A 24,016-nucleotide genomic window follows, 5' to 3' on the forward strand; every position below is an offset into this window, starting at 1 on the left:
CACTGACGATGTTTTTCTGTCTTGGTGGGTACCCCCATTCGAGAACCACTGCGGTAGAAACACACTAGAATATGTGCTCCCAAATCAGTTACATTACTAAGCTCTTAATGAGTTTCTATGAGCGGGGACAAGTGCTAGAATACATTATTAGGTGTTCATGTAATAAATATGCTAATGGACAAAAACTCAAATATTTTGGGGAAATTATAGGCAGTAAATCTGTATCCATTACTGACTAAATACTTTTACTATCACACAAGTCTCACAGCAGGGTTCACTTTTAAACTATCACTGTTGGCCGTTATTGGAACCATTGCAGCAGCCTGTCGTAGTATGACTGACGTGAGCATGGACGTGTAAAATAAATGTACTTCTTTCAAGGATGAATATATCTTTGATATGTATCTTTGTCACTTTGCACTGGTTCATTGCCCTGGTTCATTTGGAGGCAGATGTGCACAGTAGTGGGGCACCACAACCATCCATAAAATCTCTATAAATGTATGCATGGTCCAATTGACGCATGCTCTATTACACAAACTCTGCGTGTCTGGACATTGACGACTGTCCAACCGAGCAGGCACTAGTGGGAATGGTGCTAAGCTAGCTAGCCACACGGTCATTGACTCTATTAACCGTGGATCTTTATACCCAGTTTATGTTCGAAACAGACGGTTGTGGAAGGTTGAAAGTTAAAGTAGATCTCCTCTGAAGTAGATCTCCTCTGGCCGTTACTATTCTGAGAACATTTCCAGAGTTTCTATTGCTTCAAACTGGGGGACGGCGGCGCATGGAGTAGAGAGGGTGCGCCCAGAACCGCAAGGTTGGTAGTTCATATCCCATGTCGAAGTGTCCCTGAGCAAGACAGCCAACCCCTGCTACCCGGGCAAAATTAAAAAAAAAACATAGGTTAAAAATGCAATGTATGTCGCTTTGGATGAAAGCGTCAGCTTAATGACATGTAATGTAATGTAAAAAGAGCAGCTGTCAATCAAGGCTGTTAATCATGTCTTCACGCTACGCTATATTAGCATTCAAAGAAAAAAAAGATAATCATATATCTACACAAAATGGCTTGTCATTACTATTTCTCCACAACGGATTCGCCAATTAGATTGATTGACACCTCATTGGAATTGTTAAAGCTTATACAATTGAGCCATTCCCATTGAAATGAGATTGACAGCACAGTTAGCCCACCAGGATCAGCAGAGCAGCTTCATGGGGAAGGGTCGTGCTGGCAAACGACAGGCGGACGCGTAACCTTCGAACCTTTCACCAAAGAATATACACATTGTAGAAAGTGGCACAGAGGAAGTTGTCGTTTCATAGAAGTGTTGTTCGGCAGCTAACAAACACTTTTCATGGCAAACTACTAAGCGGAGCATGTAAAAAAGCCAAAGGTATTCCAAAAGTAAGGACTTCCTCTTTGTTCTCACATTTTACTGGCTCATGTCTCATCCGCTTCAGTGTAAAGCTGCGGTGGTTGTATTACCTAATCTGTAGTCAGCCACCCAAGGGGGTTGAGTTCAATCCCTTTACAAGGGTTGTCATCCATTTTCATGCAGTCAGCCAGAACGCTGATGAGATGGAATAAGGGGACTATGCAGAAACAATAATGTGTGTGTCACATGCATCCACTTCTAGTCAGTCAGTATTTCATTGTACAACAACTCTTTTTTATTAGCAAGTTCAACACCTGTGATCCCTGGACACATATAATTAACAACTCAATGGATGTTGCAATCATAAGCAATCTGGGAGCACACCAGGTGTTTATATTTATTTGAATGTCTTTGTTGAATCCTCTTGACATTTGGCCCCAAAACTAGATTTTCATTGCTATTTGATGTAATATTCCAAGCTGGTGGTCACAATACTTTTTCCTTGGGTAGTTCTTCGCCGTACCTTTTGCAGTGGAGTGTTCAGACAATCTGCTCGCTCCTTTTCCGACTTTCTTCCCACAAAAGTCTCAATGGGATTTTGGCTCACCTTCATGTGGGCTGTAGGTGCAACAGAGCAATATGTCAAGGTCCCTTACCCACCACAGTACCATGACATCTGCTGATGGAGTTTGTCTCTTGCCCAGTATGACAGATCCATGCAATCTGGAGCCCAAGGACACGGGACATAGACCTTGCCAATGGAGAATGATTGACTCATCCTCTCATGAACTACGACTGAAATGGCAAAATACATCTTAACACCTCTCCTTACTCTTTTCCTTTCCTTCTTACTCTTTTCTTTTCCCTCAATTTCAGTGGCCCTGTCCTTCTTTTCTCCCTCTATGCCTTAACTTTTCTTCCCGCATGTTTCCTTTTCTCCCTTTTTCTTGGATAATGTAGTGTAAAATAGCGACAGGAGGAATAAAATAATGTTCTGAAATCTGGATAACTTCAGATGAAATAGCATATTTCCACATTGTTCAAGGAGGAAAGGATAAAAATTAAATTCCAACCTATCCAATGTGTCTTCAGAGTCTTGTGCCGAGCCGGAGCAACACCAAAAAATTCAGCAGGTCGCAACACAATATCCCCCCGGAAATGTTATCCTGACCTCAAAACTTGTGATATATTGTTTCCGCTGGGAGGACATCAGCCGCTCCCTGCTATGATGACTGAAAGCTGTTTCTTTGTGAGAATGAAATGATCCTTTTTAAGAATCACTTGAGCTTGGTGTTATAAGTTCCCAAAGGGCTCCCAAACAGAAAGAGAAAGTTTAGTGAAATTAGGGGAAGCCTGCTTGTGTCTGTGGATTGGTCATTGTGCAGCACCCTCATTACACTTGGCAGCAGCGCATACGACCATAACCTCTTGGACAGCTGACGCATTCTCTCTCTTTCCCTCTCTCGCAGAGTCGGCCTGCCTCTCTCCCACTCGCTGCTTCTCTTGCCAGCTTCGCCTGATCCGGCGGCTTCTCTGCACAGACTGAAATACTGTTAGATTAGCTAAGTATTCAACAAAATGTCTCTGTTGAAATAGCTCTCTTTGAATGTGCTCTGACCTTAGCACACCTTTTTATATTGCAATCAGTGAAATTAGCCGAGGGCTAAAGGCACTCAGCAGCTTTTTTTTTTTTTCAAACCCTGAACTGGAGCTCTTAGCCGTGGGGCAGCAAACATTTTGCACTGCGTTCTTTTGAAGTGGGTATATGAAAGGGCCTAAATTTAACTTGCATAAGAGCTCAGTCTTTCTTGAAACAGAGACTAAAACACTCACTAAATTGCTTCGAAATGTGTTTTCCACTTGATGGTGAAATGAATACGGTTTTGTGTGCGTTCTGCAATAGACTGAATGAACAAGTTCTACCTACATGTGGCCACCACCACCATCCGCTATAATCACTGTTAGCTGGCACCACCCACCTCCACCTCGAGGAATCAGAGAGAGATGAGATGTCATCACCACCGGGAAGGCAGAATCCACCTGCAGCTGCCCTGTGTCAGTATGAGGCCTCGTGCTAGTCCAGTTCTATTTTCAGGAGATTTTCAGTAGATGGTGCCGAGATTGAGTCAGATTTTGTTGCTGAACTTTCAGAAGTTCATAAACGACAACAGACCAAACTCTCCGTTATGAATATCCACCAAAGCTTGCAGCCTTTCTGGTTACATGTTGGCTCATTGTGCGCCTACTGTAGTACCAATAAAATCCATTGGAGGTGATACAAAAATAAGATTAATCAGAATTAATATGTCACTTCTAATACTGTAGTTTGATGTTGCACCACTTGAGGACAGGACGCAAAAAAGTTATAAACACAAACGTATTATCACCTAATAACCTGAACCTGAAAACATGTTTCTACCCAACAGACACGGAGCAACGTTCAAATTCATTTGGTTGAGTTTCTGCCCGCTTGACAGTAAATCCAATATCCATTCTCGTTTGAGCTGTGATTTGTCTCCACCAGCTACTGACCAAAAAATGTTTCCCTGTTGCTAAATGCTATGGGCCTATAATGCTCAGAGAATTTGCTAATTGTTCTTTCGGCCTTTTGGTGCTAGGCAGGATATGCAAACTGGGTTTATTGGATTTCTTTAGGCAGGGACAACCTGCAGGGAGGATAACCCTAACCCTCATCAAAAATGTATTGTGAAGTGTTTTTTCAGCATTCTGTTTGTTTTTGATGCATCACACACACGCATAATTGAGATCATAGTCTGTAGAATTCTGATTACTGCTCCATGTATACATGTATTGTATCCATGTTGTTATAACGTGGGCATTTTAAAGGTAGCCTGACTTCCTTTTGGCTTATAAACTTTTTGAATCTAACACATTTCTCATGCGTTTAATAAAACAAAAAGGATAATTATTAACAAACATCGTACATGTTGTTCATTGATATCTGTATACAAAGCAAATTTTTGCCCACAGTGAACAGCATCATAAGTTTGGCTGTTTGAAGTCGCAGGAGAGAGATTTTCACCGCTACTGGAACAATTGTGTTTACTTACCGACGACTTGATAACAATTCAAAGAAGCAATCCTTAGTTCTTATTCACTGAGGAAATATGACCTACATTTTTATCGGGGAAGCTTTGAAGTTTGAAATTAGACTGAGGAGACGGGCAATATAAAAAAATCATTTTTCATCATTCTCAATATCAAAGCTTTGGATGACTCAATTAACGTGTTATGAAGCTACTTTAGACTAAGATGTAATAAAGAGTCTTAGAGACCAGAGTTGCTGACAGCACTGTGGTGTAAACAGGCTGTTAAAGTTGCTTCTCCCCACTATCTCATAGTCTGTGTCAGGGATGGAGCATTGAGACTCTATGAATGACATCATTCAAGATTCCCCCGCCATCACACAGCAACATAAACCATGCAGCATCTGTTATTGGGTGTGTGTATAAATCCAATCTGACTCAAGTCTGTTTAAGGGAGCCCTCTGCTTACACTGCTGCAAAGCCAGCATGACAGAGAATAAAGTAAGGTTCACAGGGTAGGATGACAGAAAGAGAGTCAAAGTCATATTTGTACATAACTCTGCATACTTTCCGTGTGAATACTCAATACAGAAATCAGCAGTTTCTTCACTAAATCACAGAGTCAGGAGGACTAAAATAAGCGTGTAGAACTGGAGGTATTTCTTCAGTGAATGTAATTGTACTGAAGCACTGCTGGTAATAAATATAAAAATATTTTTAAATATTTTTAAATATAAAAATATAAAAATACTATTCCTGCATGTAAGGGTTGAGCGGAAAAATGTCCCTTTGAGTCAGACGAGAAACGGTACTCTGAAATATAAATCTTCATTTAATCAAGTACAATTTTGAGGAACGGTTTCTTATCATTTCCATTTTATGCTGAATATTGGTAAGATTATTAAGAAAATATGTTTACATTTGAAATATTTTCATTGCTAATTGATTTAAAATGTTCTGCCCCACAATTGTTGAAATTCATATATATATATATATATATATATATATATATATATATATATATATATATATATATATATATATATATATTCTATATACATTATTCAGAAACACAGAGGTTGAACAAGTTTAACAATGCATTTCCTTGGATTGCCCTTTAAACAAACACACAACAACAGGAAAACATTTACAAAACACTAACAGTTGATAAAAAACATGAAACCTAATTAAAAGTGGCTGATCTGTCATATACATGACTAATCCCTGAGCAGTTCTATTTTAAATTGTTCATAACTTTTGTCAGTGATAAAGGTAAACATCAGCAATCCCCACCATCCTCATGTTAGAATTGCAGAGTGTAAAACGTAATAAAGCTAATAAAAGATTAATTCCATTTCTGTCATAAAGGAAAATAATTTCCCTCTCAGCTGCTTCAGAGAACTGCAGCAGACTAGAAAAGTGTATATTTTTCGTGTGGTGGTAGATTTCATTGTTTACTTTTATATTAATGTACAACAAATCTCATATTCAGTCCTATCGTGCTGGCATCATTGGTAGCCATCGAAACACGGACGCTTACTTCCACACAGCCACAAACAACAAGATGTTTAATGTAAAACATTCATCCATCCTATCTGACTTAGGTGCGTCCAGCCTTACGCCGCCACCCGACCAGGTTTATGTTTTTTAAACATAATAAAAATCTACTAGTCAAACGGGTCGGGCCGGGACCTTCCTATATTCCATTTTTTCCACTTCCAGAAACGCTGCGTATCCCACCCACATTCTCCCTTGAAACCAGCAAAACCCCCCCTCCCACGAGTTACTTTAATCTTATAATATTCCTTTACCTTGAGTGGTCATTCAAACCTGAGCTTGAAGGCAGAGGATCACATAATATATCCTAAAGTTTGAACAAATCCACTTACAACTTTTCTCCCCATTCTAAAACTACCCGAGGCTGATTTCTTTCTTCTTGACTCTCATAGAAAGTGTGTATGTCACACAGTATCCGACTACAACCACACTATATACGCACCACATATGGAGGACGGTTATACGGGTTGGCCTCTGAAAGAAGTTATTAAAGAATCCATGGTTGTGAGTACCTTTCGGCAGACACAGAAGGACAGTTTCTCATCAAGATTGTGCTTTTTGAAAAATTAACTAGCAATTAATTACATACAAGCCTGCAGTGAGTATGCATATGACATATAATTACAGTATTCCACTCCTACCGGGTCTTTGCCGGTATGATGGAGTGCTTTGTTCAACACAGCACTTTCAGTTAGGCGTCCTGGAAGGAATGGAATTGCTTGTGGTCTACTGCTCCCTAGTGTTAGCAGGCCTGCTCTGCAGCTTGAGTTCCATTCGCTCTGATATCATGTTTCACTCTGTTGGCAAGGCAGGAATGCTAAGTTTAAGAAGGGGATTTCCAGATATTTCCCTGTCTGGGAATGTCAAATGGAATTGGTTTTGACCGCAGAAAGAAGCTGGTGAAAATGGGATCCGGAAAAAAAACTCTATAAATATATTTATATATCTATAAATATGGTAACTCTATAGTCCCTATTTTTTCTTGTATGTTTGTATACACATGCTTTTTATGCAACTATTTTCATTGTATCATATTTCAAATTCGATGTCCTCCTTATTTATTCACAGCCAATATTCTGCTCCAATTGTTTGAATGTTGTTAATAGAAATACAAGGTCTGAATGTAGGGTTTGTTGCTGAAATGTGGATTAAAAAAAAATCAGCACTGCCCTGAATTGCTCGCTTGCTTCCGTCTACCTGCCCCATCCCATTGGGGTACTTGGATCCTCGAAAGGACTCCTTCGTTTCAACGGCATCTGTGTGCCCAGAGTGGCAGTACAGTATAGGACACCATTGGCTCTGCGCGCTTTGATTCGGGTGGATGAGATTTGGTCCTTTTGGCTCTCCGTCATACGTCACTGTAAATGTTGACGTGTGGCTAAGCAGAGCGCTGTCTCGTTAGCCAGTTAGCTGGAACTTGCTCCCTGATTGTGGATGGTTGAGGAAACCCAGTGACAGCTGACTGCTTTCGCAAGCACTTGAGCTTTTAAGGATGGCGGCTGACTGGGAAGAAATCCGAAGACTCGCTGCTGATTTCCAAAGAGCACAGTTTGCGGACACGGTGCAAAGGTACGAGCAGTTTTCGCCCTAAGCAGCTGTTAGCAGCAAAGCTAATATGAGCTAGCAACTTTCCTTTAGAAGTAACTCCGCTAAGCCAGCTAGTTGTCGCCTCTCTTTTTACACCTGTCGATGACAACAACAATACAACCAACACAATTGTCTGTAATTTGAGGGCGAAGCCGCCTTAGTGACAATTTAGTAACGTGAACCTCTTTTCTTCAGGCTATCGGAGAGGAACTGCATTGAAATCATTGGGAAACTGGTCCAAGACAAGAAGCTGGATGTGGTGCACACGCTTGATGGGAAGGAGTACATCACTCCAGCACAGATCACCAGGGAGATCCGGGATGAACTCTACGTGCACGGAGGTCAGCATCACATTCAAAGTTGAATGGAACACATCTTCCAGAAATTGTGAGAAATAACTAGATAATAGTAAATTGTAGATAACAATGAATACAGCCTGTTGTTCTCTTTCACAGGCCGAATCAACGTCGTGGATCTCCAGCAGGTGTGTTTTAGAGTTGCTTTGAGCCCCGTGTGTATATTCCTATCATATAGCTATAGATAGGAATATACACATGTTCTCTCAAAATGTGATATTAAAGGTTTTTAAAGAATTCGGTCTGTACCCTCCTTCTTTTCAGATTATCAATGTGGATTGGATCCATGTTGAAAGTAGAGCAGGGGACATTGCCAAATCTGATAAAGGGGTGCATCTTTTACTGGGACAACTTATTGATGAGTGAGTATTAATATACCTTAATCACACTAGTGCTGAACCTCAAGGCAATGTGAGTCAGTTTGCCCATATTTCTCTCCATAAAGCGGAGTAAAATATGTGCAAATAGATTCTATAAGATGTGAAGTTTGAAAGACATGTCGTTTGTTCCATGGCTAGAAATTAAAGGTATTTTTTTATTTGAACATGTTTATTTAAAGTCTTGCATAATGTAAGATACACATTTAGTGATCCGGAAGGAAATTCTTGTGGTGGATATTGATGAATTATTTCCATAGTTGAAGAAAAGAAAAAGCAATAGACTCAAAAAAAATTTTGGAACAAAAGAATATGGCGTGTCAAAGCTCAAAATATAACCGTAAATGAAAGGGAAATTACACAAATAGAGGATTCAAAACGAATGATGAATGAATGATGAGGATCATGAATGATGAGGATTCAAATGTATAAAAAAGGAGTTTCAAGGAATATTAGGACTTGTGCCGTTAATACTCTGGAAAGTAACTGGTCAACTTGTATACTTGCAACAAACTATGTTGCTTCCTTTTTTCTTTTCCGTAGCACGTACCTGAACCGATTGGCTGAGAATGTGAACGACAAGCTGCAAGAAGCCGGTTTGATCAGCATCACTGAACTTTGTAAAAACTACGACCTCCCAGGAGATTTCTTATCTGAGGTGAGTCACAGTGTGCAGCTTCCATGCGTTTATCATATCAGAGGAATTAGGCAAAAACGTATTGATTAGTAACCCGAGCATCAATGGTCATCAATGGTTTTTACATGTTGAAATAAATCTATGATAGAATAAATGCATGTATGTTTTGTGATCATTCTCAGGAGCTGTCAAAGCGCCTCGGGAAGCTCATCCAGGGAGAACTGGACCAGCACAACAAGGGGATCATATTCACTCCAGCTTTTGTTGCTCGTCACAAAGCCAGAATCCGTGGGCTCTTCAGTGCTATCACTAGGTAAGACATTTCACACATTGGGCCTCACGCACAAACAACACGTGCAACAAAGTTTGGGGCAATTTGGTTTATAAATACATTACACCTCAAAAATCTGTATGAGAGTTACTCTCCATATGTTACCTTGGATTCTTGATGTAGTTAGGTTGTCTGGCCAGCTGTTGTATGCAGTAAATGGGTTATAGATCATACGTATATATATTAGCAGCGAGACCTGCACACGCATCTTTTCTACAGTACGTTTCTGGAGAAAACGTGTGTCGGAGAAGCAATGAGCACACAACTGAAGGACTGAGAGTGGGATTATATTGCATGTGTGCAAATTTTGTTTAAGACGTTTTCTCGCACGGGTTAAGCGGAAGCTCCAACTTTATTTGGTGTTTCATTGTAGTTTTCCAGTAGGAGGTTGGATGTTTTGCGCATTCCGAGTCAGCTGGAATGCAGCATGTACGCAGCAGGTGGTACCGGGGTGTCAATCTGCTCTCCACGCCATCCCTTTGCTCAAATTTTGCACAGTTGTGACAGATTAGTGACTCAAACCCGTAACCCTCGTATAAGTTGACAAACACAAGGACATTTAGGATAAGAATATGAAAATGTTCTTGCCTGAGGCTCCTCTTAATTGCATTGCTTTTAGAATGTGACATTAAATTCCTGTTTTCATTTTTATCCCTGAAGGCCAACACCTGTCAGCGGCATGATCGGAACATTTGGATTCCAGGAACATCTCCTGTACTGTAAGGAGAGGCTCTTTACTTGGTCATTTGACTGGGCGCGATGCTGCTGCGTGTTTTGATATAGCTCTGGGTTTTGTTTTTGTCGCCAGCTGTCCTGGAGGAGCTGGTGAATACAGGACGCCTAAAGGGAAGTGTGGTTGGAGGTCGGCAGGACAATGCTGTGTACATCCCCGATATTTACTCCAGGACGCAGAACGCGTGGGTGGACGCTTTCCTGCAGCAGAACGGATATCTAGGTGCAGGTTTTGAATTCTCTTTATTTAAGTGTAGCCTACGCCATCGCAGACCAGCTAACCACAGTCGGCTGTTGGGTTTGACTGTAGACAAGTTGACAGGATCTCTAAAAGTTCCTTTTTGTCTTTCGTCCTTATCTGATTCATGACAAGTTTCCTGATCCGTTAACGTGATTGGAGGTAGCCTCTGATTGGACAGTGGTAGGTGGATGCACTGATGATGATGATCCGTCTCCTACAGAGTTTGACTCATTGGTCCGACTGGGCATCCCGGACCCCACCAGCTACATCAGGAAGCGCTTCAAGTCCAGCAAGCTGCTGTTCCTCAGGGCCGCCTGTGTGGGTCAGACCCTGGTGGACCAGGTGGAGGCCTCCGTGGAGGAAGCGGTCAACTCCGCCACGTGGACCGACATACAGGTCTTTACCCAACTCGCTGTTTTATGGTAAAATATTAGTCGCCTCTGTTACTCACTTCCGACTCTCGCTCCTCTAGGCGATTTTGCCCAGCTGCCTGTCCATGGAGGACGTCGGGATGTTGATCAAGCAGGCAATGAGAAACACTAATGTCCTGTCCTCTGCCCAAGTGCTGGGAGAGACTGTTGTGGTCAGCGAGAAGTTCCTCAGCAACTGCCTCTCTTTGTTCGATGACGCCATGCAGCAGAAAGCTCAGAAGGTACAGCCGTCTCCGTCGCATGTCTCCTAACTACGGTGTGGTAAAAGGAATTCTCTTCAGTCAGTCTTTTTTCTTCGTTTTGAACATAAATGCAAATACATTTTAAAAAATTCAACAGGTAATTTGGATATTCACGATATTCACTGGGTGGTTCCGCCTGTAAACTCTTCGTTGGATCGATCAAGCTGATTAGCGTGCGAGTCAATCACACCTAAAGCAATGCAGAGAGAGAAAGTTGTGTATAAGACCAAAAGTCTCCCTCATTCACTATGTTAACACATAGTGTGTTTTTGTTTTGTTAACCTCTCAGGAGGTGAAGAACAATCCAGTGTTTCTCATAACTGAAGACGATCTAAAGCAAGCATCCATGCTGACTGAGAGCTCAGCAACCTCTAAAAAGGACAAGAGAGATGCAGAGCGCAAGAAGAAGGTTACTGGTGGGTCTGCCATGCTCAACTCAAGACCACACACACAGAAAGACTCGTGTCGAAAGAGAAGTGTCGATCCCAATTGGCCAGGCCAATTTCTCATATTTGAGTGTTAGAAATGTGGGTCCCTCTTTTTTGCTGCCTACACTTGTGACATGTCACGGAGCCTTAAGGCAGTGGGATTGTCCTGTTAAAAAACAAGATGATTTACCGACTTGGTATATAGTTTAAAACCGGGGCTTGGAGTTATCCAATACAATTATTTATATATATTGAATGAATGAAAGCTGACTGAGAAAACTGAGATTATTACTATTGTGACAACAGATAATACGCCAAGGAAAACATATAATGAAACACATAATATGGAAGGGTTGCTGGTGAATGAGTACGTTCCATTATCTGATTCGTAGCAGGGATGTAAGTCACTTACAGCGTAAGACCCATTGTCAGTCGCTTCTGGTTCATATATATACATATATTCCTGAAATTGAAATGTACAATATTACGCAACAGAGGTTTCTTTCAAATACTTAGATATTTACTTTAGCAAACAGCAATTTTGTTGAAGAAAGTTGAATATGGTTAAATAAAGTCATTACACTTGTATTACCTTCACAGTATCAAAACATACCACTCAAGATAGATGACGCATCACAGTGTGTTTTTTATGACTCGCTAAAATGGGAATCCCTTTTTTTCCCGCTTATATTTATTCTAGGAGTGCAGTTAGTAGCTGTGGCAGTATGATGGAGTAGTAGCAAGGGGCCGTGGCTTCTCACATTCATCTACTGAAGGGGGAAAGTTTCTTTCTGCGTACTTTAAAACTCCCTTTAACCTACAAGATTAATTTGGGAGTTACCAGCCTGCAACTAATACCTGTTCAATAGAAAAAAAAACTCTACATACGTTTAGCTTCTGCTCCTTTTTTTGATACGTGCGTTTGAGGCAGAATGAGTCACTTCTCCAATGAGCAGAGTTCCGGCACCACCGCTTACCGTCACGTGACATGTGATATTTAGACGCTTAGCCCTCATCTCTTCCCTGTTTGTGTCCCAGAGGGCAGCGGCAGTGTAAAATCAGGAGGCGGAGGCAACGCCAGAGAGATCCGGATCCGTAAAACCAAGAAGAAAGGGAGGAAAGACGAGGACAGCGACGAGGAGAGCGGCCCGTCCCAGCAAAGTACAGTCCCGTTTAGTCTCCATGGGGACACATTTGGCCTGTTCAGTGAGGCATTTTACTGTAACGAGAGCGTAACAAATCTTTCCCCTGGGTTGTTAAGAGTCATTAAAGACAAAGATAACTGTAGTCTTCCTGTGAGACTAACTAGCGTGTGTTTTACCTTTTTTTGCCAAGATCGCAGTAAACAGTCCGCCGCCCCCTTTATGGCCCAGGAGGATATCATAGCAGTTCTAGAGGAGAGAGTGAGCGACTGCCCCGAAGAAATCCTCTCTGAGCTGGCAGAGCATCTAGTAAGGTGAGACCCGGCCCTCTGTCCAAAGCTAGGCTCTCTCTCCTCCAACACGTCCGCTCACTGGGAACATGTCTCCAGGCCTTTAGCTAAAGCGTACCAGGAGGTACTGCGGGCGGTGTTCCTGTCGTCCTCCAGCTCCCCGTCACGGGCCAACAAGAAGCAGAGCATGAAGGATCTGCAAGAGGAGATCACCAATCTATTCAACAACATCCGACTCTTTGAAAAAGGCAACAAGTTATTCTCTGGTGAGGTCTGCTCCCGTCATAAAAAATTATTTGCTTGTGAGATTTGAGTGATTGTGACACGATCTTTTGAAAGTCACCCACACACATCGCCCACTTGATTAGCACTGAGAACTGCCAGAATTATATGTATTATTTTGAGTTTGTCTTGTCATGCAGATGAAACCCAGGTCCACATAGCCAAACACATCCTGAAGACCCTGTGCACCGACGTCACCAACATCCTGGTCAACTTCCTGGCCGCCGACCTGATGATGTCCGTGGAGAACCCCGCAACCATCACCAACGAGGTCGGGGGAAACGTTTCTGCACCTAGCTAGTAGCCTTGTAGCTTTAAATAGCAGTTTCAGACAGGGAGGCAGAGAGCCGAGAGAACATTTAAATCAACGTGGAGCTAATTGTGCGTGTGTGCGCCAATGTCTGATATGCACTGTGGGGTTCATTCGAGATCTCTGTGTTGCCTCAGGTCAGAGTGAAGATTCTGGGCAAGCTGTCGGATGAGACCAAAGGACCGCTCATGAAGCTCCACAACTGCCTTAATGGCAAAGTGAGTACGTTCCTGCTCGGTTCCATCGCCGGCTCCGACGCACTGAACATAGGCCTTTGCCCTTTGTCCCCTGCAGACTGTTGAAGACTTCCTGACCAACTTAGAGACCTGCGCAGAGGTGTGTGGCTTGATGCTGAAGAAGGGAGACAAGAAAAGGGAAAGGTAAGGTCAACGCTTTTTTCCCTGGATTTAGTTCAGATTCAAAAATGCTTCCATTTTGAAGTTGTTGTGGTTTTGACATGTGGGAGAACCGGGTGTCATCCAGACAGGCGCTGTTCCTGCACCGCCAGGCTCTCACCGAGCAGCTGAAGGAGGCAGAAGATCCGGCGCTGATCCTCCACCTGACCAGCGTCCTGCTGTTTCAGGCCAGCACCCACTGCATGCTGCACGCCCCCGGGCGCTGCGTGCCTCAGATCATCGGCACGCTCACCGGGCGAATACCCACGGTATGTCCCGACCCTCCGCCGGTTCATGGACCGGGCCGCACGACTGGGCGCCACGCAATTGAGGAAACGCGTGTTTATACGTCGCACTCGGTACAACTCGCGATGGATGAAGCGACTGCAGCAGACTGCGGGTCCACTTTGTGTGAGGGGAATCCATATTGCCATTTTACTAGTTGTAGACCTTTTCATAACTAAAGATGCATACTTCCTCTGGTAACACTTTGCAGGGCTGGTAGGAGCTTTATGTTGGTAGGAACCGTACGTATTTTAGAGGTGAAAGGATTGAAGTCTGTCTGGCGAGATGATACTGAGGATCTCCCTCTAAAAGCCCAAATGGTTTTGTGTGGGTCACAGTGGATGTAATGGTAGAAACAGTAGCTAAGTTCTTTTGGTGGCATCTTTGGTGTCTACTTCAGGAATAATATTTTTTATATTAAGTTGAAAGTCAAAACCCCTTATGGCATCAAGTGCAAAGGTGTTCTCTCCATTTCATTACACACGTCAGCCCCTTTTTTTTAACATGTTTGCATTTACATGAAAACCCACAAGAACACAACATGAGAGGCATGTTTGTGTGTGCCGCCGTTTGGTCCAAATGCTTCAGCAAACGATGGCCACGGCTTCATCGGCATCCAGTTTTCCGGCTCGTTGACGGTCTGTAATTGCGTGTTTGTGTGCGTGTGCCATTGCAGGAGCAGCAGCAGCTGCTGGCCTCCTACCAGAGCCTGGTGGTGAAGCAGCTGGTGAGCCAGAGTCACAGCAGCAAGCTGCAGGCGGACGACGATGACAAGGTGGAGGAGCAGGACGAGGAGGTCCGCGGCGTGCGCATGCAGCTCGCGGCACTCACGCCGCAGCTCAAAGACCTGATGCTGTCCCAGGGGAAGACGGCCGTCACAGAGGACTGATCATGTCAGAGATGGAGTGAGGGTTAATTAACCTCCTTTACATGTTAAAATGAATACTTTTAACTCAGCTGATAATGTATTTTTGTGATTTATCCATGTGGACTGAAAGGAAATTCCTGTTTGGGATGTCACTCTGTAAACATGTGACATGAAAATCCTCAATGAGGTTCTGATTTTTTCATGCATTGATTAAAGAGACTCAGTGTGTTATTGTTTATGGTTGGAGTAAATGAGCCGCATTTCAAACTACAGTGCTAGTTTTGTGGGGGTTTTCAACATACTATACTATTTTATGACACAATACACTAGAAGTAAGCAGCAGAAGTAAAACACTTTTTAAAACAACTTTTTTTAAAATAGTATGCTATACTTACTATCATATCTTTTTCAATTTACTGTAGTACTTTTTTAAAACATTCAAGGGTCACTTATTGTCATAACCAAACACGGATGTACGATGTAATACAGAATAAAAGTTATTCAAGCCGTTACATAAACAATGAATGTACCACATCGGAAAGCTTTACCATACTTTCATTTGGGCTTCATTTGATCGAGTATCATGTAGAGTCAGATCCCACCAACTTTGAGTTGAGTCCATTCCCCTTCACCCTGCCCTGCAATGGGCCCCTTCTTCAGAGGCCTGCAAGTTCTCTGGTCAGAAACATTATTACAACCACAAATGCCAATGATGTTTTAGACAATGCTGTATTTCCTCCTGGATATCTGTAACCTTAGCGTCAACGAAACCTCATTTTGAGTGGCTTTGCCCTGTGTCCTGACAATCTACTGAAACGGACAGTTGGAGGCTTTTTAATTGTATGGATGTTTTACAGTTTCTACCACATTTAACACCAGAGCAGAAATATTTATGTTCTTAATCAATTATTCAAACCTCAGCAAATGAATTGACTATTTTGACGCCAAAGTACAATTGCTTCAATGTGAGAATTTGTTTAGTAGATTTTCTATTTTTTGTTTTACTGACTAAATGATTATCTAACAATAAGTGCATTAAAAAAGCACACAAACAGCCAATAAAACAGTGACTGAAACAACTAAAACATTTATCAAAGTAAATTACAATAATAGCAAATGTATGTTTTAATTGGCATACACATTTCATTGTCCATCCATCCATCCATTGTCAAACCGCTTATCCTGCACACATGGTCGCGGGGTGGTTGGAGTCCATCCCAGCCAACTTCGGGCGATAGACAGGGTACATCCTGGATTGGTCGCCAGCCAATCGCAGGGCTACACAGAGACACGCAACCATTCACACTCACATTCACACATCTACGGGCAATTTAAAGTCCCCAATCAACCTGATCCCCAGAGCATGTCTTTGGACTGTGGGAGGAAGCCGGAGAACCCGGAGAGAACCCACGCAGACACGGGGAGAACATGGAGACTCCACACAGAAAGGCCACTGGGCGGAATCGAACCCAGGACCTTCTTGCTGTGAGGCAACAGTGCTTTCATTTATGTGAAAATATCAGTTTGCCCATGAACATTTGTATATAACAAATTATTGTTATATGACGGTCATGTTTATAATGCATTTGTGGGGCTTCATAAAACCCTTTGTGTTTATAATCATGCAAGACCACTTATTACGAGGTGCAGTCATAATACGTTTCAACAGACAGCTACAATTTTAATTCTCATTTATTTTCCTCTTACAGAATACTTGCAGTCAGCAAATACTGCTAATGTCTTCATAATTGTCGTAAGGCCTTTCATACAATTGCTATTTACCTTCAAATTTAGAAAGGTCAGGCCTGTTAATGTTTATTATGAGAAACTATTCCATTTAAAGAAATATATGCATTTATAAGCTCTCAAAGAAAAGAAAACATCTATTAAATCAATCTAATTAATAAACCAGCATTTATCTATCTATCTTCAATTTTGGGCCTGAGCCCATTAAGAATTCAGTTGTGTTGCTGTATGCTTAATGAAGTGAAGCTCATACATGGTGATATGTTTACCATATAACAATAACAATATGAATAATGCCTGAACACATCTTGTAAAAAAAGAAAACAGTTCTGACTTCAGGTTAATTTGTTCCTTTTTTAATACTTACAATATATAAAATATACAGCACAAACAAAAGTCTGGCAAATAGGTTGATAGCTTTGTGCTGAGAAGCAGCACAGGACGTTTTCCAGGATGAGGCCTCTGGGATAGTTCCATCAATCCATCCGTTAAAAAGATGTCCAGTCAAAGCAGTGTCAAGACATCTCATCGGTCGCTACAACGACACTACTGTCATCAGAAGGTTTCTCTGTCCACACAGTGTTAATCCAAATAAGTCCCCAGTAGGTCCAAGTATTTAACTGCCAGCCAGAGCCAAAGACTTCTGCAGATCCTCCAAATGGTTGTTGGCTTGTGTGATCATCATGCGGATGGCATCCTGAATGAACAATGAGGAGAAAGAAACTGAGTACGGTGTCTCTACACATATTCCATCACCAGGTAAGCAGACCATAAGTTCAGAATTGATTTTTTTACACCTTACAGATAGAAATAGAAGAAATATCAGGGATTTCCCCACCTGGACTGAAGGTTCCTCCTGAACACATCTACAGCCAGGATTAACCGAAGACAACATTTACGGCTGTAAGCTACATCCACACTACTGTTGGCCTTGGTTACAAAGGTTAATTCAAATCGGAGAACGAATTACAGGCTCTGCTGGATCTGTCGTCTGCACTGGCAGCTGTTATGCAGTTAGAACTGCCATTTTTATTCTGTTAAAAAGAGTCTGCTAAAAGTTGGCTGGGATGGACTCCAGCCCCCCCGCGACTCTGTGTGCAGGATAAGCGGTTTGACAATGGATGGATGGAATGGATGGATGGATAAAAGAGTCAACACTGTTAGGGATTTAAGTAGAAGTGCACGCCTAGTCATAGAAATTATTGTACATGTAGAAATGTTTAGTTTAGAATTGTAGTTTGTGTGATGTTAGATATTACTTATTACATTAGCGTGTTAGATGAAGTGAATGCAATATGAATCAAACACAATTTATAGTCATGTAAATCATATAAACACTGTACACATCAACATTCTGTCACAATGTGATGTTAAAACCTGGGGACAGATGCTAATTGCCGTCCTTTATGGATTTCTCCCAATTTTCCCCCCAAAGAGGGTTTTTGGGGATTTTTTTCTCCTGTCAGGTAGTAGATAAGCAACTGAATGCAAGACAGCCGATTGAGACAAATGTCTTGAGAATTTGACCACATATTAGATCTTATGATGTAGTGTGACAAACTGTGATCATTATGTTGGGTTGTAATTAAAGTGTACTAGTTATAAGACGAAGACAAACTATGCATGCTTTGTTATATTCACTAATTGAGGCATAAAGCCAAATGTATCAACATTGAATGTGTTGGAATGGGAGTGAAAGATAAGACAGAGAAGGTCTCAGATCGCAGCAGCAGCTTCACACCTGGATGTGAAGGGGACAATCCACGAGGAGACACGTTTGAAGGAGAAGCCAATGACATTCAAACGCACCCAAGAAGACAGACCTTAGGAGTTTTCAAATGACCAAGCGTGGAAAGGAGCCGCTTTGATAAGTCACTTTAGGCTTACTCAGAGAATTCTCTATTTTGCGAAATATTTCACTGTTCGCATCGTATTTCACTGAAATCTGAGCAAGCATCAAACTTCCTATTTACACTGGCACCAGCATGACCAGCGAACATGAACGGCAACGTGATATCTGAAGTCAGGCGCTCCACTATGGATGGATTTCCTTCAGAAAACCGTGCTAGAATGAATGCCTGTGTGGATGTGGGGGTTTAGTTTGAAACCCTGCGTTAGTGTCGATGTAGTCCAGCTCTCAGGTAATGTCCTGGTTAACATAACTCCTGCTCTGTCCAACAGACTGACGGGGTGCGTAGTGGAGCACATTGTCTCTTTACCGGATCTTGGGCGTTCTTGTTCCTCTTGAACTCTTCTCTCGCCCAGTCACTGAGGTACTTCCTGTCTGCCTCATCTGGAACCTTCCGTATTGTCCTCATCATGTTTCTGTAGATCCCCAAAACCCGTTGTCTCTGTAAGAACTGTCAAAGAATTAGCAGTTAATAGAGCAGCTAAAACACAAAAGAATGCCGCGGACAAATTTGAAATCTGAAAATCTTTTGCGGCCCACCCAAACCTTTAATCACAACTCTGATCAAAACATAAACTAGGGATGATTAAATTACCTTAAGAATTTAACCGATTAAAAATTAAATTAAATTAACCGAACGGATCAAAAATAGGTCAGATAAAAGAACAACACATAATTGAAATCATAAATATTTTTATATTCATTTCAAACTTATCCAAATTGAAAATTAAAAACATTTTATTTATTTATTGTAAATGACCTCTCGCGGCCCACACTTTGGGAATCGCTGATCAAATCAAAACAAAATATTACCAATGGCTGAAATAAAGGCCATTATTTCCATTTCGCAGCAACGAAATGTGTCTTGCTTACTGCCTTGGACATATCGTAGCCGAACACATACACCAAATCGCCCATTCGAAATTGGGGCATTCAAAAGGTTTCCGTATTAGTATGTTTTGTTTTTATGTCTTAACTGAGATGGAGAGAATGTTGTGGTCAGCTGTTCGTTTGCGTGCGTAAAGTTAGCCAGCAGGCTAATCCCGCTAGCAGGACAGCACAGGGGTTGCGGCCATGTGGAATTACGCTTCAATTCAAAAAAGGTCTTTGGTGTGAAAAGCAGTCCAGCTCGCGGCGACACAAAGTGCAGCGCTCCTTTCATCGCCGTGTGTATTTACCTGTTTCAGAGAAAGCGCTGCATACGGTAACCTTGAGACTCCCATTTCTACCGGTTTCAGAATTGGATGTTATGAGCGCTTCTTCTTCTTCTAATTTAATAGCGGGCTTCAACGTCTCCTATGAGGCTCATAGCGCCACCTACTGTACCGGAACATACAGAACGCATCTATCACTCACATCTATCACTTCATATAATTAGCGAATGGAATTATATCTGTGATGAAATAAACAAAACCAATATGGATAAAATGCTCTGTATCTATCCACGGATTAACTGTCCAAGACGCTTTGATCAGGTTGCAGTCCCCACCGGAAGCGTGTTTTTTAATCCAGTTACTGGTAATGCAGAGTTGGCGTATTAGACCAGCTGTATTTTGCTGAGAAAACATGCACCTTTTCCTTGGTTCATGTGTCAAAAGACTACTTTGTACACACTATTAAAGACATCACAATACGAGACAGACTGGGATATTGTTCGTCAATTAAATATAGTAAAGAACAACCCAAAGCATCCATTATCCTAACGAGCCATCTGGTTTGCTTTCAAGTGCAAATGTTTAAATTGTGCGATAATAATGTAGGAGTGAACAGGAGTAGCGGGAAAGGAGCAACATACACACACACACACACACACACACACACACACACACACATATAAACAAACACTTCTTTCTGATCAGATTGAATAGGCCTAGTGTTGTTCCGAACAAAGTTAAAGGGTCTAAAAGGTGCACGTTATACATCTTTTTTAGATGGTATCCTTTCATTTACTTGATGTTGATATATGATCAGTAAACAAGTGTTTTCCAAAATTAACAAAATTTTATTATAATTGTCTGATATATAGGCCCACATATATATATAAATTGCCATTTGATTCTCTCCTAATTTTGTGTTCTACTCGGCCGGGTATTTCGTCGTGTTTTTCCGCCACACCGCCAAGACTGGTCCGCGAAATATTGTCTAACATGAAAAAGGTCTGTGAGGCAAAAAAGGTTGGGTACCCCTGCACTAATATACACACAATGTGCAGAGAGTGCATGTTTCTTGCAGACTTATTTCTTGCATTCTTCACACAGATGTTGCTGATGCTGGTGGGACAGACCTGGCACCTGCCACGTTTCTTGTCCGCAGTTTGAACCACTGGAGGAGTTACTGTATAGGTTTCCTTAGCACTTTACCTCACTCTGTGTTTATAATTTCTCTGCTGATGGTTTACAGATATGAATAGACACATATGTAGCTATGGAGTCCGTGTTCATATTTAATACGTTTGTTAAATGTGTAGTTGTAGTTAATTTATATTCTTTTCAAAAGCTTGCCTGTATTCAAAAAGATAAATAAATATATTTTTTAGGATACAGTGCTTTACTACTGCATCAGCGTGCCACTGTGTCTCAGCACATTAATGTATCAGTCTATTGTTTTGGGCTGTGTTTTTTTAACAAAACACGGATATTTCGGATGCATAATATCCACATTAAAATATAGTTCTGATTGAATGATTTTAAACACAGTCTAAACGTTGTGATGTCACTCAAGTTCAGATTTCTAATAAACAAGTTTATAACATTCAAACGTCCTAATTTTTGATGTAATCAGTGATGTTCCCACTTGGTGTTCAATCATATTTATGATCTTCTGCAGGGTTAATAACAATTAATTGTGTTACTAATTAGGGGGAGAGTATCACAACGTTGCATGATGAACAATTAAAATGTCTGGCTCTCTGTGTTCAACGGACCTGTCCTATTATAAAACACATCAACATGTAGAAATGGCATATTTCACTTTTTGGGGATATGGAGTCGCGGTGCTAGAAAAGGACAAACACCAAATACAGTAGAACGCTTTTATCTAACAAAATAAATACACATAAATAAACAATAACTTTCTGGGAAAAGGGGAGGGCTGGCCAGACCAAAACAAAGAAATAAACAAAAAGGTCCCCACCCCTAACCTGTACTAACCCCCAATTGAAAACACAATCTCTACCTGGCACACGGTCAAGGCGCCCTAACCAAACTCACAGGTGGTGGTCCGCTCAGATCTAAACTGGTGTTTCTAGACAGAGAAGTAAACCTACGGGTGATGTATACCCCGGGGTAGCTCTAAATCTACTCCCCACTCCCTGTGAACAAAAGAGGAAACAAATAATCAGTCAAATGACACAAACAAACAATTGCTCCCTCCTCCTGCTGCTACACGTTCCAAAAGGAACACAAGTTATTTAAAACTAATCACAATTGAATATATCCTCACACAGGGTACAAACAAAAAGCATGCAGCGCCCCGAACTGGTCCAAAACTGGGCTTTTTAGAGAACCCAGCCAGCTGTAACCACTGACGAGGGGGGTGGAGCTCCGGGTCCCAATCCTACCTGAAAAACACACACACACACACACACACACGCAACTAGTAATCCCCGAATCGGAATAATTATACTAACCCAGATTTCTGGGGACGTAACACCGCAATAAATAAAAACGATATATATTTAATAAAAACGAGAGCACGTACAAACACGCACGCTTCCTTAAATGCCATGGCAACAGAGCAATGACCCGACCGAGGTTATTTAAGGTCAGCGGACTTGCTGATCGTTCCATTTGCACTTGAAACGAAAAAACCTTTAAACCTCTTGTGAAATCAAACTGCTGAGAGCGAACTCTTTGAGATTTTAACAGCTGGACGAAATATATCAATACGAATCTTGTTGGAGAAGTGAACTACTAGCTACTAACAACTCTTGTGGAGCACAGACGAGGCTGAAAAAGGCCCTCAGGCGGCTGAGCATCAGGGAAGAGCACCTGCTGGAGGAAGTCAGCTGTGATTGGGACCTTTGGGACCTTCGGTGTGCAAGTAAGACAACTTTTTGACCCACTTACATCCTTAGAAGGGTACCCAGGTTACAAATGAGTATGACACAAGAGTTCAAAGGTGAAATAAAAATGATTTGGTGGACAAAGATACTCATTTGATGATTTCTCCGTGTAGAAGGATTATTTTAGGGATGTGTTAAATGTCGCAAGACATCTGTGGAATGTGTCAACATTTAGTGTAGAAGTTTTAAAACACTATTATTTTGGTTTGAGGGTGTCAATTCGTCACAGTTTAACATTGAAATTTGAGAAAAAAGATGGCGTTGAGAACGCATTTCATGGAATGTTCAAATAAATCTAAAAGAAATAACGCCCATAGCGACGGCTGAGGGTTGACGTCACGACGTGCAGCCGTAGTCAGCCCACGTCACGATGGTTGAAACTTATATGAATGTATTGTTACATGCTGCATACACTATTTCTCTGATATTGCGCGATGTGCGCGTGCTGCACCTCCTCCACGCGCTGCGATGTGCAACTCATACACTGGTTGGTAGAATAAAGAGTGATACATTAAAGAAGTTCCAGTGGTCATCTTGGATCAATGCCGCTGTGTTTCACTGACTAGTTCAATGCATATCAAACACGTCCACACTTTTTATTACAAACCAATGACACACATGCAGAATAAACGTCTCTGTCCAGAGCTGACTGGCTGATTAGAAGGTTTTTTATATTATAAACACTACCGCATATTTTGTCACATAAAACAATAACAGTAGGGAGGACAATACTTTTATTATTATTGTTATATTTGTAGTTGGTTTGTAATGTCTGTTCAGCTTGACAGAGGCAGAGCTGTTTCATATTACTGTTCAAAGGACATTCTTCTTATGTGTTAGTGACTCCTTGTGTCGTGTAGTCATAGTTATTGTGGTGATCTGCTGTCGACTTTATAAATGAAATCTTTGATTGTTGCTTATGTAATACAGAAATATAGAAGACAAGGAGGAGGAAGACAACGAGTCTGACTGGGAGAGCGAAGGATCTTGCTACGACGAAGAAGAAGAGGAGGAAGAAGATGAAGATGACCCTCTCACACAGAGTTGCTGTCTCATCCCCTCCCCTCTGGTGTGGAACATCAGGATTCTGTAGGTGAAGGTAAGTTGCTTCCCTGGGCCTTTTCTGATGAGGAGAAGGAGGAGGAGGAAGATGAAGAGGTGCCGCACAATTTAGACTTTGAGAGGGAATTGGCTCTGGAGGCGGCGAGGATGATACAGGTGGATGTGGAGGAGGAGGATGAGGAGGAAGAAGAGGACGAGTACGAGTTTGAATGGGAGAGCGACGATTCTGGGTATGACTCTATGATGTTTGACGACGAGGTGGAAGGAATGGACAGGGAGGAAGAAAATGAAGATGGCCCTTTCTTGGTTGTGA

At 41.8% G+C, this 24,016-nt stretch overlaps 2 protein-coding genes across 2 annotated transcripts; one reads left to right on the forward strand and one right to left on the reverse strand.

The window, feature by feature from the left end:
• The first annotated feature begins 7,300 nt into the window (after nucleotides 1-7,300).
• ufl1 (UFM1-specific ligase 1) lies at nucleotides 7,301-15,159 on the forward strand. Its single transcript, XM_040160928.2, has 19 exons — nucleotides 7,301-7,558; nucleotides 7,772-7,917; nucleotides 8,032-8,060; nucleotides 8,197-8,294; nucleotides 8,853-8,967; nucleotides 9,129-9,259; nucleotides 9,938-9,996; nucleotides 10,086-10,232; nucleotides 10,471-10,646; nucleotides 10,723-10,902; nucleotides 11,213-11,339; nucleotides 12,390-12,512; nucleotides 12,687-12,807; nucleotides 12,883-13,049; nucleotides 13,206-13,336; nucleotides 13,513-13,593; nucleotides 13,670-13,755; nucleotides 13,859-14,039; nucleotides 14,732-15,159. Exons 1-19 carry the CDS (start codon nucleotides 7,482-7,484, stop codon nucleotides 14,942-14,944), a joined length of 2,388 nt encoding a protein of 795 aa, XP_040016862.1. The 5' UTR covers nucleotides 7,301-7,481; the 3' UTR covers nucleotides 14,945-15,159.
• A 1,850-nt stretch (nucleotides 15,160-17,009) lies between these two features.
• Nucleotides 17,010-19,869, reverse strand: lyrm2 (LYR motif containing 2). The gene is made up of 3 exons (XM_040161430.2): nucleotides 19,757-19,869; nucleotides 18,889-19,029; nucleotides 17,010-17,366 (listed from the first exon to the last, which is right to left on the reverse strand). The coding sequence occupies exons 1-3, from the start codon at nucleotides 19,799-19,801 to the stop codon at nucleotides 17,286-17,288; spliced, it is 267 nt and encodes an 88-aa protein (XP_040017364.2). The 5' UTR covers nucleotides 19,802-19,869; the 3' UTR covers nucleotides 17,010-17,285.
• Nucleotides 19,870-24,016: the final 4,147 nt, after the last annotated feature.

The sequence above is a fragment of the Gasterosteus aculeatus genome, chromosome 18, assembly GCF_964276395.1.
Source record: "Gasterosteus aculeatus chromosome 18, fGasAcu3.hap1.1, whole genome shotgun sequence".
NCBI classification, from domain to species: Eukaryota; Metazoa; Chordata; class Actinopteri; order Perciformes; family Gasterosteidae; genus Gasterosteus; species Gasterosteus aculeatus.